We start from the raw sequence: 16,475 nt of genomic DNA, 5'->3' as shown, positions 1-16,475 counted from the left end.
CCCAGCCTCACGGGTTCCTGTGAGGTGAGTTGTTGGCCGGGAAGGGGGAAAGGGTGACCGGCTCAGCCCAGGGAAGTAATTTGACACTGCTTCAGGGACCTTCCTCATTCCTCTGTTGGGCTCAGGACCCTCCCCCCTCTCAGGGTGCCAGGTGGAGGGACTGCAGGCAGGGCTGAGGTGCCAGGAGGCCCCAAACTCACGTTATTGGCTGCTGACTCCTCAATGGTGCGATAGTTGTATTCTTGGAAGTAGATGTTGAGCTTGATAATTCCCTTCCTGCAGGAGGCAGCAAAGGGAGCTGGTGCCCCCTCCCCAAGACACACACACACACACACACACACACACACGAAAGGCAGCAAGGGCCCCCCAGCCCTCCTCTGGCTCGAGCTTCTCACATGCCACTCTCAGGAGTGGTGAGGTCCAAACAAGAGCCAGGAAGTGCCCCTCTAGGCCTTGGGGCCACAAAAGGCACCACTGCCCAGCACCCATCCTGTGTGCCCCTTTCTGAACCAGCTCTCCAAAGGACCCTGGGGCCTGAGACAGTCCTGAGGATCAGCTCTGGGCTCCCCCCTCCCGCTCCCAGCCCATGTACAGTAGGCTTGACAGAGTCCTCAGCCTTGGCTCTCTGTCAGGGGACCTGAGGCAGGGCAGGGTGGCCGAGTGGGCTTCTCCCTTACACCGGATGGTCCTCAGAAAGGTGATGCTCTCTCACACCTCCAGGCTTCTGCCGGGACATTGCTGCCTCCTCTTATTTGTCTGAACCGTTACTACTCCTTCTTGGAGGATTAGCTCAAGTGTCACCTACCTATACAGACCTCCCTTATCTCTCAGGAAGAAGGAGCCTCCTTCCCTGCTGGGATTCCCACAGGAGGGGTCCTGGGCATGCTCCCATCATCATAAGCCCTGTTCGCATACCTCTGTCCTCTAGACTCGAACTTCCTGATAGACTGAACCTTCTGTCTTTCTTGTGCTCAATGCATGTTTATGTTGAATGGATGGAACAATGGTTGAATGGATGGAGGGTGGGTGGGTGGATGGATGAGTGGAAGAATGGAAGGATGGACAATGGAGGGATGGATGGATGGATGGATGTGTGAGTGGAGAGATGGATGGGTAGAAGACTGGAAGGATGGATGATGGACAGGTGGGTGGATGGATGAGTGGAAGAATGGAAGGATGGACAATGGAGGGATGGAGGGATGGATGGATGTGTGAGTGGAGAGATGGGTGGGTAGAAGACTGGAAGGATGGATGATGGACAGGTGGGTGGATGGGTGGATGGGTACAAGGATGAAGGACTGGAGGGGTGGATGGCTGGATGAACAGGTGACAGGTGGAAGAACACGCTGTCCTTTAGGAAGCGGTAGGCTCTGAGCCCCCCACCCCCGCCCCTGGCTGGCCTCTCTCTCAGCCCCAGTGCTCCTCCTCTAGGCTTGCTTCTGAATCTGACCAGCGTGAGAAGGTGTCTGAGTAGCTGCTCTATGCCCAAGCCCCTCCCCTGAGGCTCTGGTTCCTCCTCTTTTCTGCCTTCCCTGGCCTGTCCAGACTCTGTGCTCACCTGTTCAAGGTGATATTGGTGCTTTGGTCCCGCTCCTGAGACAACACATGGAAAATCCAGTCCTGGAACCCAAAAAGGCAGCTGAAAACAACGGTGCCTTGCAGCATCCCCTCCCAATCACGGGCCCTGCTACCTGTGGAGGCAGACCACAGCCCTGTATCTTCTTGAAGCCCCCGGGGACCATGTGTTGGCACAGGGAGGAAGGGGAGGGTGGCGGTGCACGCTGTGGCTGCTGTTCTGGGGAGAACGCACCCGGGTCTCTAGGCTCTCCCCCACAGGCCCGGCCTCTCTGTGCCAGCTCTTCCCCACCTCTGGCGCTTGCACCTGCTGTTCCCTCTGCCCAGATCCTCTCCAGACCTGCCCAGCCTGGCTCAGCCCCATCCTCCAGTTTTAACTCAAATGTCACCTTTTTAGGGAGGTCTTCCCTGACTACCCTGTCTAAGGCCTTTTCCCCCAGTTACCCTCTCATCATCTGGTCTACCCTACACAGCCATTTGAAATGATCTTATTTCTGTATATTGTCTGTCTCTCCAGGTAGAAAGTACGCTCCGTAAGGTCAAAGGACTGTGTGTCTCACTTACTGCCGTGTCCCCAGCATAGTGTTAGGGGGACATGGGTGGAAGTAAGCGGGGAGGGAGGGGAAGGAGGGAGGAACCCCCTCTTTAAAGTTCCAAACAGCCTGCAGACCTCTGCCCAGACCTGCCTCCCATCCAGAGATGGGCAGCCAGGAGCTTGGCCGCCCCCCTGACTCACCTCAGAGGCCTCAGAAGGCCAGACGGCCATGGAGATGGTCATCTTGTACTGAGTGTCACTGGAAGAGAGAAGGCAGCCTGTCACTGTCCCCGCCCGCCCCGCCATCCACAGCCCGCCCCGCCGCCCACCCGAGCCTCCAGGCAGGACTCACTTGCAGGACTCCTTACAGACATCGATGCAGGTCTCCCTCTGCGCCAGGCTCATGCGCAGGGCTGAGTAGCAATAGGCTGAGCGGTGGTAGGGGTGGGGGAGAGAGACTTTGAGCGGGGTTTTGTGCTTTGAGCCTCTGGCTGCCCTCTGCCCTCCTGGCCCTGGGCCACCTAAGGCCTGTGGTTAGGTTGAGTGGGGGGAGTTATCTCAATCCGAACTCCCCTGGTCATGGAGAATCACCTACGTCCACCCCCAACCCGCCCTGTCGCCAGCCATTGCACCGCAGCCTGGCCTGGGGGATCCTCTCCCCAGACACCCCAGCCCCAGCTCAGCAGCATCAGAGCAGCTTTCCCTCCACTTGTCACCCCTGATCCTGGCCGGTGGGCCAGGGTGATGGGGTCATGTGGGAAGGGATGGGTGGTTGGAAGGGGTAAAGTTTTCCCCTCTTGTCCACACATTTTGTTAGTTTTAAGAGGTGGTAGGGGACTTCCCTGGTGGTCCAGTGGTAAAGAATCTGCCTTCCAATGCAGGGGATGCGGGTTTGATCGCTGGTCAGGGAACTAAGATCCTACTTGCCACGGGGCAACTAAGCCCACGGGCCACAACTACTGAGCCCGTGTGCCTCAACTAGAGAGCCCGTGTGCCACAAACTACAGAGCCCATGCATTCTGGAGCCCACGTGCCACAACTAGAGAAGAGAAAACCCGCGCGCCACAGCTAGAGAGAAGCCCGCGCGACGCAACGAAGAGCCCACATGCTGCAACGAAAGATCCCGTGTGCTGCAACTAAGACCTGATGCAGCCAAAAAATAAAATAAATAAATAAAAGGTTAAAAAAAAAAAGAGGTGGTGGGATGCTCTTCGCTGCTGACAACATCCATCGGTGTTTGGACTCCAAGCCTGGATCCCAGCTCAGTGTGAGCCCAGCAGGGACTCCTCCTCCTGTGGCTTCAGGTCTCAAGGACAAATCCTCTCCCGAACATACATGTTTCAAGTGTACACTTAATGGAGTCGAAGAGTAGGGGGAGCGGCGAGAGGGGCTGTGGTCCGAGAGGACGGGGACTGAGGGCGTGGAGCTCCGACCTCCCTTGTGGTCAGGGCCTTCGGGGGCAGTGGCCCAGCTGGCGGGAGCTCCCCACTCACCCCAGTCTGGGAACTCCTGGTTGTTGCAGTATTTCTCTCCGCGGGGCAGCGGGTACAGGTAGTGGCCACAGCTGCAGTTATGGATCATGTGGTCTTGGAAGCAAGAGCGAATACAGGCCTGCGGGTGGAGGAGGAGCAGAGAATGCAGACTTGACGGTGATGTCCCCACCCCAGCCCCGGGGGAAGGGGGCCTGGAGAGCTTGCTGTGATGTCCTCACCCCAGCCCCAGGGGAAGGGGGCCCGGAGAGCTTGCTGCCCAGGCCAAGGGGGCTGGGGGAGCCGGGGGAGGGGCCCCTCCCACGCAGAAGCGGTGGCTGAGCTGCCGCCAAGTTGGGGCGTGGCGGTCCTCCCCTGTCCCTGGCCCCCACAGAGGGACTCAGGCCAGACGCCAGCTCTCTGAGGATGGCTCCTGCCACCTTTCAGAGTTGGGGCCCCACGGAGGACATGGGGAGGGGTAGCTTGTTCCAACACTAAAGCTGACTCTTAGGGACTTCCCTGGCGGTCCAGTGGTTAGGACGCTGTGCTTCTACTGCAGGGGGCACGGGTTTGATCCCTGGTCAGCGAACTAAGATCTGCGTGTGGCCAAAAAAAAAAAAAAAAAGCTAACTCTTAGATAGCTCTTGTCACAAGGCTGCCAGCAGGCTTCTGAGCCCTTTACATGGAAGGACCCAGAAGGAAAGACAGGCAGGCTTGCCCTGTGCTCCTTCTTCCTGGGGAGAAACACTCAGGGAAGGCGAGAAGTGTGATGTGAGCGGCTCGGAGTGGATGGAAGAGGAAGTGACCTTCTACGGAATGTCCCCTGGCTGGGGATGGGGGAGGGGGAGAGTGGACTCAGCCCTCCCCTCCCCCCGCCCCGGCCCCGGGCTGGATGAGATGAATCTACTCATACTGGGTTTTCAGGTCATTCCACTCAGAAACGAGCTATGTGTCCCGGGCCAGCCCTTAGCCTCCGAGCCCCAGTGTACTCCTGTCGCTCCCGTCGGCTCAGGCGGGCAGGTCGGCTTGCCAGGGGGCGCTCAGCGATCGGAAGCAGCCATCCCTCACGTCTCTCGCTGCCCAGGTTCCCAAGTGCTGCCTCTGGAGGACTCCCTGCTCCCACCCTGGCCAAGGAGCCCACAGCTTCTTCTCCGCTCTCCTGCCTGCTGCTTCCCAGGCTAACGCATCCTCTCCTCTGCTCTCCCTGGCAAACCCGTGGGCTCCCTGCGGGAGGAAGTGGCCGGGGGGGAGGCGGCAGATGAAATGGCACAGCCGGGAGGAGCGGGTCTGGGGCGAGGTCAGGGGCAGTGGGGTCAGAAGGGAGCCAAGTGACTTTGGCCAAGTGTCTCACACTCGCCCAGACCTCACTGTCTCACCTGGAAGGTGGGAGTCCTCTCCAGGGCCCAGCTGAGGCTGGGCTAGGGCGGGGCCTGGGCGGGCCGAGCACCTGACCAGGGCCTGGGGCTTTGCCAAGGTCTCCGGCCAGAGTGGTGACTGCACTGGACGAAGCAAGAACTGAGGTTTTTCTGGAATGAGGTCTCCAGGGCTGGGGCCTGATGCCTCTGGCCTCCTCCTCCGTGTTCCCCACCTCCCTGTGCTGTCTTGTCTGTCCATCTGTCCCTCCAGAGGCTTGGAAGGTTCCCTGAGCTCTCCATCGCAGGCAGAAGCCCCTCTAGACAGGAGGGCCAGAGTGCGGGGTGCCTGGGGTCAGCTGGATGGAGTGGGCGGGCAGGCGGGCAGGGGGGAGAGTGGAGTCCCCTGACTAAGGCAAACGGGAAAACCACACCTTGCTTGGGGCCCTCAGACACGGAGCCAGGCACTGCTCTGCCCTGGCCCTTGTTATGCCTCAGTTTCCTTATCCACCAAGGCAGACTGGGCTGGGAGAAAAAATGTCAGCAAGTGGTCACTTTTGCAGATTCAGTGTGTCCTCTCCACTGGGGCCAGGTCAGAGGCCAGGCCTCCTGGGCTGACCTTGGAGATCAGCATAAGGGGGAAGCCCCCAGCTGCAGCAAGGGGGATTGAGGCCAGATACAAAGAGGGACTTCTCAGGTACATCAATGAGGCATTTGGACTGGGGTCTGTAAACCCCAATTTCCTCATTCCTAATAGTAGTATCTACATCTTAGGGTTGTTGTGAGGATTAAATGATTTAATATATATATGTGAAGCACGTGGAACAGTGCCTGCCTAGCATACCAGAAGCCTGCTGTTATTAGTATATTAATACTTATAATAAATAGCATATATAATAAATGCTATTAATAGCATAATACGTTAACAATAATTAGTAATTATTGTTAGTATATTATTGCCTCGTAGGGGTATTGAAAGGATCAAATGATGATGTAATTCACGTAAACCCTTAACACACACAAGGCTTCTTCTTGGGAGACCCCAGAGCAAGACCCCAAGGGCACACCTACAAAGCAGGGTGGAGAAGCGGCCAGCCCTGGGCCCTGGTGAGAACCAGGATTAGACTGGCTCCTAGCCCCCAGGGCACCCTGTGGTCCCAAAGATCCAGCAGAGTCAGCCTTGCTGGGATTAGCTTTCCCAGAGACCTCAGGCCTCAGGCTAGGTAGACGTGGACGGGGCCCCAGGGTCATGAGGCTGCACCAACTTCCCACCTGGATGGAGTAGGTCGTGTTGTAGTCGCTGTAGAGGTTTCGGATGGGGACGTCGGAGCCGTTCATGGTGCACTGGCTGTAAGGCTCGCCCTTGCGCTCCAGCCTGTCCTGTGTGAGAGGTTGTTTGTGGGGGGCCCCTGGTCACCCCTAGGAAGCCCCCTCTGTTCCTCCCTCCCATCTAGCATGCAGGTCTAGGGGATGTTGAGAGGGGATAGAGGGCCAATGCCCCAGCAGGCGCCAGGGGTTGGGGGGCACTCATCTTCCCCCAGAGCGTGGCCGCCCAGTGGGGTTCCAGCCAGAAGGTGAGGCAGGAGTGGATGGTGAGGAGGTCCAGGGCTTGGGGAGGCCCGGATCTCCTACCCTCAGGCCCTGGGAGGTGGGCGCTGGGCAGGTGGGGTGCCCTTGGGCTGCAGCCATACCACCAGCACCCCGATGGAAGTCTCCATCCCCGACATGGCGAAGATGCCCTCTTCTTTGATGAAGGGGTATGACATCTGCTCGTGAAGCATCAGCCGGGCACCGGCTGTGGACGTGAGGAAGGGCACGTAGTCTTCCTGGCCCATGTCCAGGATCAGCTTCAGGCCTGAGGGGAAGATGGGGCCGAGGGCTGCCTGAGCTCGCTCCCCAAGGCTGAAGGGACACCCACCACCCACTGGTCCAAGTCCCCTCCAGCCAAGGGTCTGTGCAGGAAGCTGGCTCTACTTTACGAAAATTCAGACTGCTTGCCTTCTCTAAGGCCCCCATTCGAGTCCGAGCGACCATGGTCTCCTCTCTGGGCTCCTTCTGCCCCCTGTACCACCCCCCATGATCTCTCTTCCACAGGGCAGGTAGACCTAGGGCCACAGCACAGGCGGTCCTACCTCCAATCACACAGGTCCTCATTCTCTCCACTCACTTCCCTTTGCTGCCGTGCTCCTTCCTGCTGCTGGGACTTCGTAACGCTCTCCCTTCTCTCTGGAATGCTGTCTCCAGACTCACCTTTCACCTAGAAACTCTTGCTCTTCCTTCAGATCTCAGCCCAAGTGTCACTTCCTTCAGAAGCCTTCCCTGACTACCTAGACTGGGTCTCAGGATCTCTGTGATATGCTCTCCTAGCCCTGGAACTTTCCTTCCAAGTACCTCTCTCACTCTTGAGATTCTTCTTTTATTATCTGTCTTCCTGCCCCACTCCACTGTTGCCTTCTTGAAGGTAGAGACCAGACCCATTATTTTATGCACCATGGGACCGGGCTAGGTGGTTAGGACAAGAAGGCTAGCATTTATTGAGCACTTGCTACATGCTGAGTGCTGGGCTAAGGGCTTTATTTACATGATCCCACTGGTGCTTTTTTTGTATGAGTTAGGTACAATTATCGTCCCCATTTTACAGATGAGGAAACTGAGGCTCATAGAGGAGAAGGGATGTTGTCATAGGTCACTCAGTGAGGAAGTGGAGGGTTGCTGGGCTTCTAAACAGGCAGCCAGGCTCCTTGATCTTAATCATCTTCTCCTATAGACTGAGTTGACCAGCACCTCTGTGATACCCAATGTCTTCAGGGGCACAGGGGTGGTGAAGGGTAGGCAGCCCACCCACACCCCTATTGACCAGCAGCCCTGACAGTTGCTGAATGACACCTGCCCTCTGATGGCTGGGGAGGGCAGAACCTGAGCGGGGAGGAAGGATTTGCTCCCCAAGGCCTGGTGCACACGCTGAGTCCGCCAGCCTTTCTCCCAAAACGAGCAGCCTCTTCCATCAACCACTTCCTCTTCCTCCCTTCTGTTTACTACTTCACCTGCTCTCTGTCTCTCAAGAACTGCACAGAAACAAGGCTGAGAGTAAGGGCTCTGCCCCAGGCTAACTATGTGAGTGTGGGCAAATTATTTACAACTTCTCAGAATATCTGCATTTATTGAGCATTTGCTACTTGCCAGGCTTAGAGACAAGGCTGCTTGCTCTGTGCTCAGAGGTCTACCTGCCTTAGGCCAGGATGATTCGATGAGTTCTATACTATATATATGCTCTGCTCTGTACGATATGGGGAAACAAGGGCTTCCAGAAGTTAAGTCTCAGCTCAGCATCACCCGGGGATAAATGGTGGAGCTGGGATTCCACCCGGTCACAGAAGCCTGTGCTCTCGACCACTAAGCTTACCGCTACCTCGCTTTGCTCATCAGCAAAATGGGCACACCAGTCGCTACCCCAGGGGTTTATGAGCGTTGGGTGGGGGGACGGCTGAGAAGGCACCTGGCCCAGCCCCCGTGCACACAGTAGAGCCTGCCCCTCCGCGTGCCGGCCTCCGTCTAACCTCGGTCCTGCCCCTCAATGGCCGATGGTAATTTGGTCTGTCAGCTCCACATGATAGGATTTAAATCCTCATGGCCCTGGCTCCAGGACAAACCAAGACTTACCAAACTCAGCTCCGGGGTTGGCTGAAGGGAGGGCCTTCTCCCTCATGCCCCAGTTGAAGATGTAACAGTTGCCATAATCCGGGTGGAAGATGGGTGTGAAGTTCCTGAAAGAAACACCATCAGCTGGAGAGCAGGGCCCACCCCACCCCAGCTGATGCCCCCCCTGCCCAGGGCTCGTGGCAGAGGGGAGCTGGTAGATTACTGCTCAGAGAGGCTTAGGAAGGGAGCGGTGAGCGACAGGTCATTCTGTCCCTTTACCTGCACCCATGCACCCACCAGAGAGGAGATTCCCAGACTCCCTTGGGAAAGAAGGGTGAGGAAGGATGGAACTAGGCTCTCTGGCTTAGCCATGAGTGATGAAAAAGAAGCTTATTTGATGTTTTCATCTGTCTCATCTACAAGGTCTTGTAAGTCATGTGGTCATTTAAATGGTGGCCCCCAAAAAGAGATGTCCACGTCCTAACCCCAGGGACCTGGGAGTGTGATCTTATTTGGAGAAGGGGTCTTTGCGGACATAATTCAGGATATTGAGATGAGATCAGCCTCTTTTATCCACGTGGGCCCTAAATCCAACCACGAGTGTCCTTAAAGAGACAGAAGAGGAGACACAGATACAGAGGAGAAGGCCACGTGAAGATGGAGGCAGAGATTGGAGTTACACAGACAGAAGTCAAGGAACACCTGGGCCCACCAGACGCTAGAAGGGGCAGGAAAGGATTCTCCCCTGCAGCCTCTGGAGAGAGCCTGGTCCTGCTGACACCGTGACTGCCGACTTCTAGCCTTCTCTGTGAAAGAATAAATTTCCGTTGTTTTAAACCACCCAGTTTGTGGTCATTTGTTACAGCGGCCACAGGAAACTAATGCAGATCATAAGAGTGAGAGGGCAGCTCCAGGCAGTGTTTGCTCCAAGGAGCTGGCAGAATCCAGACAGGTGGGCTTGTCGGGGAACCTCGGGAGCTCAGGTAAAGAGGAAAGTAGACGGAGATGGAGGGTTGTGAATCAGGAGAGGGTGCAAGCAGAGGCCAGGAAAGAGAGAACTTCACAACGAGGTGTGAAGAGCCCTATCCAGGATCCTATCTTATGTCACGAGAATGTTTCCTAAGGAAATAATTCAGCAACAACACAAAATGTTTGCATAAAGATGCTCAGGGAAGAAGCGACAGTATAATGTAGTTTCAGAAAATTTGGTTAATTTTTTTTTGATATGGAACTTCTCAAACGTAAAAAGTTGAGAGAATGAAGCCCACCACCAGCTTCAACAACCCCCTACGGGACTTCCCTGGTGGTGCAGTGGTTAAGAATCCACCTGTCAATGCAGGGGACACGGGTTAGAGCCCTGGTCCGGGAAGAGCCCATATGCCACGGAGCAACTAAGCCCGTGTGCCACAACTACTGAGCCTGTGCTCTAGATCCCACGAGCCACAACTACTGAGCCCACGTGCCACAACTACTGAAGCCCACGCACCTAGAGCCCGTGCTCCGGAACAAGAGAAGCCACCGCAATGAGAAGCCAGCTCGCCGCAACTAGAGAAAGCCCGCACGCAGCAACGAAGACCCAACACAGCCAAAAATAAAAATAAATATAAAAAAAACAAAAACAAAAACAAAACCAAAAATCCCCTACGGCCAGTCATGTTTCATCTCTACCTGCCCCCACTCTCCCTCCCATATTATTTTGAAGAAAATCTCAGACATCATAGTTTTATTTGTAAACATTTCTATATGTATCTCTACAAGAACTCTTAAAAAACCATGCTAAACATAACTAACAAAAATTCCTTAATATTATTAAACATTCAATTTATATTGTCTCACAGAGGTCAATTCTGGTTTTACAATTTATTTGTTTAAACTGGGATCCAAATGACGTTGACATGTGATTGGTTGATATGCCTTTTAAATCTCTTAATCTATGGCTCCCTTCATCTGACTTTTTTTTTGTCCTTGTAAAATAGCTGTTAAGAGTTCTGGTTTCGGGCTTCCCTGGTGGCTCAGTGGTTGAGAATCTGCCTGCCAATGCAGGGGACACGGGTTCGAGCCCTGGTCTAGGAAGATCCCACATGCCGCGGAGCAACTGGGCCCGTGAGCCACAACTACTGAGCCTGAGCGTCTGGAGCCTGTGCTCCGCAACAAGAGAGGCCGCGATAGTGAGAGGCCCGCACACCGCGATGAAGAGTGGCCCCGGCTCTCCGCAACTGGAGAAAGCCCTCGCACAGAAACGAAGACCCAACACAGCCAAAAATAAATAATAAATAAATAATAAATAAATTAAAAAAAAAAAAAAGAGTTCTGGTTTCATCCAGCTAATAATTGAAGAGGGAGTGATACAATTAGAGGATCATCATTTTGTACCCCTGATTTTTGGGATTTTGAGCAATGTGCATCAGTAGTGACGGATGCTGGGTGTCCTGATGGAAGAGCACAGGCTGTCCAGGAAGTGGCCTTGCCAATAAACAAAAAAACAACAAAACCCAGCCTTGAACAGGATCGAGCATCTGTCTCTACCATTTATAGCAAATACTGGAGACAGAGGAACAAGTTCAAAGACACTACAAAAAGTCAATATGCAAAATCCAGACTCCAGTTCCTTCAACAAAGAAATTGTGAGAGAGGGTAAATGGGGTAACCTATAGATTAAAATAAACTTCAAAGACTTGGTTACAATCACAACGTGTGGACTTTAATTGGATCCTGATTCAAACAAGTAAACAAAAAAGTACGACATTGACGAGTGTGAACACGACTGGATAGTTGATGGTATTGAGGAATCACTGTTCATCTCTTTTTCAGGTAGGATAACGATATTGTGCTTCTGTTAAAAAAAGTCTTCTCTTTTAAGATACATTCTGAATACTATATAGATGAAAGAATATGATGTCTGGGATTTGCTTTAAAAACAGCACAGGACAGGATGTGAATCACGCTTGTTGGATCTGGGTGGTAGGTCCATGTGAGTTCATCACACCCTGTTCTATCTATGTGTATGTTCTCAAGTCTTCATAGCAAATAGCATTTAAAATGTCTTTGGATGTTTTTATACTGTTTTTGTTATTTTATTAAAAAGCAGGAAGGAATGGGGCTCAGTGCATCAAGTACTGCAGAAATATCACCTGAAATGCAGTACTTTCTAAGCTTTCTGTTCCACTACTTTTACTGAGCAACTTTCACGGGCCAGGCCCGTGCTGAAGATTTCTCTTTTAATTATCAAAATAACCCCATGAGGTCAGCTGCTCTTTGTCCCTGTGTTCAGATTAGGAAACCATTTCCTCTGTCTTTTGTCTCACCGTCTGTGCCAGCAGAATGAGGCGGGTCCAGGGCAGGCAGTGAAATCCGATCTGGGAGCTGACCCTGCCTGACACATGGGAGCTGCTTCCTCAACCTCTGAGCTCCGGTGTCCCCCACGGTGAAAGGGAAATCAGGAAGAAAGTGCATTTCTTCACCCAACATTTATTGAGGCGCGCACTGAGTTGGGGACACTGAGGCTGGCAAGACAGTCCTACCCTCGAAGCTCACAGCGTGGGGGACACCACGGAGCAGCGTCATGGCAATTCTCTCCTTCCAAAGTGCATCTCTGGCCTACCTGCCTTCCTCCACCTCTAAGGCTCCCACCCTGGTCCAGGCCGCCGGCATCTCCTACCCCAGTTCCTGCTGGAGCCTCTGCCTCCACTCCTGCTCCCTCACAGTCTTCCTCCTGCACAGTGGTCAGGGCGAGTGTTCAAATTGTGAATCAGCCCACGGCACGCCCCTGCTAGAACCTTCCAGAAGCTCCTTGCTGCTCACAGAATAAAATGCAAACGCCCTACCGGGCTTTCTCCCCCCTTGTTCATTATACTCCAGAGACACTCCAAGATGTTTCCAAATTCAAGGCCCGCTGCTCCTTGGGCCTGGGATATTCTCTGAGCAGCAATTTCTGAGGAGAAATTGCTGGTTTCTCCTCATCCTTCAGGTTTCATCTGCTCGGAGCCGTCCCCTGACCTCCCTACACAAAGTCACTTCCCAGTTACTTGACCATTTCCACCTGCTTACTCCCCTGCTGGCATGCATCAGAAGCTGAACTCATCTTCTTTAACTGCTTGCTTATCAGCTGCCTCTTGCTTTAGACCATAATCCCAGGGAGGGCAGCTGTCTGTTTGCAGGGAGAAAGAATTTAAAGGCTAAGAGCTCAGGCCTGGGAGCCAGCCTGCCTGAATTTGAATTCTGGCTCTGCCACTTACTAGCTGGTGAGCTTGGGGGAAGTTACTTCACCTCTCCGTGTCTCGTTTCTCCACCTGTAACATTGGGGTAACAACAGCGCCCACCCAAAGGGACTGACGTGAGGGTTGGAAGCCAAGCACACTGAAATACTGAACAAATTCACCCCCCATCCTCAGAGCCTGGCACTCGGTAGACACTCAGTAAATATTTGTTGGATAAGTTATAATATGTGGTAAGAGTATCAACAGAGATAAGCCTGGAAGAGTGGGTGTCGGGGTAGGGAGTGGGTCAGGGAAGGTTTCGTGGAGGAGGTGAGGCCTGAGCTGAGACTTTAAGGATGAGTAAGAGGTAGCCGAGCCTGGGGGGTGGGGAGGAGAAAGGGCAGCCCAGGCAGGGGGCACGACACACGCGAAGTCCCAGAGGGAAGAAACAGCTTTGGGCGGGCACTACAGAGTCTCCGTCCTGTGTGGGATCAGGGCTGTGGCCACAGGGAAGGAACGGAGCAGCGCAAACCAGCTGCAGCCAGGCCCTGCTCTGGAAGGAGAGACCCCACCCCAGGGCTGTGGGGATACGGTGTGCCTAAGGAGCTGTCTTGGTCATCTAGAGCTCAGGAGCAGGAGGCGGCTCAGGGCACGGCCAGATCCCCTCCTGTCCTGGGTTGCACTCTCAGTCTTGCCAACTATTTGCTTGTTGATAATGTTCTTTACCTGGAGACGCTGCTCCCAGCATTGGCTACCTCCTGCTCCAGAGCTAGGCGTTTCCCTCCAAAAACCTTCCCTGGAACAGAGGCTAGGCGGATAGACGGAGACCAGCAAGCCTCCAGAAAAGACTGGGAAACAGAGCATCCTAGCAGGAAGCAGTATAACAACAGTGGCACTGTGTAGTAGGGTTTGGGGAAGGGCAGAAACTAGCTGGTCAATCCCTGAAGCAATAATAACAACAACAGTAACACTTACAGATGCCTAGATCTTGGTTTCTAAATACCATTCTCCAGTAAAAGGACTGGAGCTCCTCAGAGAACTGGCTGATTCTAGGACTGGGGCATCTTGTTGTGCCAGAAAGTAAGGAAGTACTTAAAAAATAAATAAAGGGACGGGAACATGTCAAAGAGACATAGGAGCCAACTGAAGGAGCTCTCAGTGGCCAAAGATGGAAAATTTTGAGTAAGAAAATAAATAGTGTGGTATTGGATTACAACCCAAATATACATGAGTGCCTATCGGTATAAATTAAGAGACTGAATAAATAAACAAATGGAGAAGACATAAATCTTCCTTACAGAAGAATTCCAAATAGTGTTATGTTCCCCTCTCCAGGAGAAGTGGAGTTTAGTCTGTCTCCCCGTGCCGTCACCTCCACCCCCCAGAGTACAGGCTGAACTCAGAGACGTGCTTCCACGATACAGAGCACAGGCAGGGAAAAGTGGTTACGTTAGAGCGGAGAAGCCCAGCACACAGCACCTGAACCAAGGGAGGAAGGCCAACATCACAGTGGTGTCGAGTGGCTAACATGTACCCCACACACTATGTGATGAGGAGCCCCCTCACCTCTGTGGTCTTCTTCCCCCAAATCCATCTTATCTGTGTAAACCCAAATCAAGGGCTTTCTATAAAACACCCAACCAGTACTCTGAAACTGTCACAATCATCCAGAACAAGGAAGTCTGAGAAAGTGTCACTGCCAGAATGGACAAAGGAGATGTGACAACCGACAGCAACCGACAGGGGTCTCTTGGATGGAATCTTGAACAGGAAAAGGTCACCAGGAAAAACTGACAAAATCCGAATAAAGTGTTAGGTTTATTTAATAATGATGTGCCCATGTCGGTTGCTTAGTTTTGATAAATTACTATGGTGATGTAAGATGTTACCGAGAGGGGAAACTGGGTGAGGGGTACAAGGGAACTCTGTACTCTCTTTGAAACTTTTCTGTAAGTCTAAAGCTATTCCACAATAAGAAGTTTATCTTTAAAGTGCTCATATAATTCTTAACACATGCTCAGCACTGTTCTAAGCACTTTTTTTTTTTCTGGTCTCCTCTACTTTTTTTTTTTTTTTAACATCTTTATTGGAGTATAATTGCTTCACATAAGCACTTTATCTATGTTAATTCATTTAATCCCCATGATAGCCCTATGAGGTCATTTCATTATCCCCATTTTCCAGATGAGAAAACTGAGGCACAGAGAGGCTAAGTAGCGTGCCCAACAACACACAGAGCTGGCATTCAAATCCGGGTGGTTTGGTGTCAGGGTCCAAACGTGGCTCATATTTTCCTAAAACTGCAGCTGCTGCATCTTGAGCATTTGCTACATACGAGCGGGAAAGGAAGGAGTCCAGAACAGAGTGAGGAAGCCGTAGTGTCTGGAGCCCAGCACTGGGAGGGCGGAGAGAGGCACGTGTCCTCGGCACTGAGTCTGAGGCTGATTCAGGAAGGTGGGTGACCAGTTGGCTGTGGGAGTGAGCAGGAGCACAGAGATGGGTGGACTAGGGTTTCTGTGCCAAGTGGCTGGGTCACACCCTCCACTCAGACTGCCGAGTGCTGAAGAAACAGGCTTGGGAGGGGTGGGTGGGGAGGAAAGATGATCTCGATTTCTGATGAGGTGGTGAAGTGACACAGGGTGGGCCTGGCCCAGACTGCCACCTCTGCCACTCACCAGCTGTGTAACCTCAGAGAAGTTGCTTAACCTCTCTGGGCAGTGGTTGCATCATATAAAACGAGGGCTTGTTGCCAGGGTCAAACTGATTTTACACATGTAAAGTGCTAAGAATAGTGCTTGGCATATCAGAAGGGCACAATAAACGTTAGCATCATTATTGAAGAATGAGTTCCTTGTCAAATGTGGGTTTAATGAGAATAATACTTGAGTCCTCACTACTGTCAGCCTGTCATGCATATTAACTCACTGAATATTCAAAATAACCCTGTAGAGTAGGCACTGTTATTATCTATTTTACAGAGGAGGAAAATGGAGGCATATAAAGGTTAAGAAATTTGGGACTTCTTCCCTGGTGGCGCAGTGGTTAAGAATCCGCCTGCCCGCAGTGGTTGAGAATCTGCCTGCTAATGCAGGGGACACGGGTTCGAGCCCTGGTCTGGGAAGATCCCACATGCCGCGGAGCAGCTGGGCCCGTGTGCCACAACTACTGAGCCTGCGCGTCTGGAGCCTGTGCCCCGCAACGGGAGGGGCCGCGATAGTGAAAGGCCCGCGCACCGCGATGAAGAGCGGTCCCCGCACCGCGATGAAGAGTGGCCCCCACTTGCCGCAACTAGAGAAAGCCCTCGCACGAACCGAAGACCCAGCACAGCCAAAAATAAATAAATAAATAAAAATTTTAAAAAAGTAGCTATAAAATTTAAAAAAAAAAAAAAAAAAAAAAAGAATCCGCCTGCCAATGCAGGGGACACGGGTTCAATCCCTGGTCCGGGAAGATCCCACACACCACGGAGCAACTAAGCCCATGCGCCACAGCTACTGAGCCTGTGCTCTAGAGCCCGTGAGCCATAACTACTGAGCCTGTGTGCCACAACTACTGAAGCCCGTGCGCCTGGAGCCTGTGCTCCGCAACAAGAGAAGCCACCGCAATGAGAAGCCCGTGCACCGCAACGAAGAGTAGCCCCTGCCCGCCGCAACTAGAGAAAGCCCGCGCGCAGCAACGAAGACTAGAGAAAGCCCGCGTGCATCAACAA

General features: G+C 53.0%; 1 protein-coding gene across 1 annotated transcript in view; it reads right to left on the bottom strand.

Annotated features, from left to right (window-relative positions):
* Positions 1 to 16,475, bottom strand: part of SCNN1B (sodium channel epithelial 1 subunit beta) — a 76,373-nt gene that overhangs the window by 1,594 nt on the left and 58,304 nt on the right. The window contains exons 5-12 of the mRNA XM_036827039.1: positions 8,592 to 8,695; positions 6,623 to 6,786; positions 6,204 to 6,311; positions 3,604 to 3,721; positions 2,463 to 2,538; positions 2,312 to 2,369; positions 1,559 to 1,620; positions 201 to 276 (exon numbers count right to left, since the gene is read on the bottom strand). Coding sequence (XP_036682934.1) covers positions 201 to 276; positions 1,559 to 1,620; positions 2,312 to 2,369; positions 2,463 to 2,538; positions 3,604 to 3,721; positions 6,204 to 6,311; positions 6,623 to 6,786; positions 8,592 to 8,695 — 766 coding nt within the window. The remainder of the gene's footprint in view (positions 1 to 200; positions 277 to 1,558; positions 1,621 to 2,311; positions 2,370 to 2,462; positions 2,539 to 3,603; positions 3,722 to 6,203; positions 6,312 to 6,622; positions 6,787 to 8,591; positions 8,696 to 16,475) is intronic.

Source organism: Balaenoptera musculus, chromosome 15 (genome assembly GCF_009873245.2).
Source record: "Balaenoptera musculus isolate JJ_BM4_2016_0621 chromosome 15, mBalMus1.pri.v3, whole genome shotgun sequence".
In the NCBI taxonomy this organism is placed as follows: Eukaryota; Metazoa; Chordata; class Mammalia; order Artiodactyla; family Balaenopteridae; genus Balaenoptera; species Balaenoptera musculus.
This window is presented reverse-complemented; position numbering and strand designations above follow the sequence as displayed.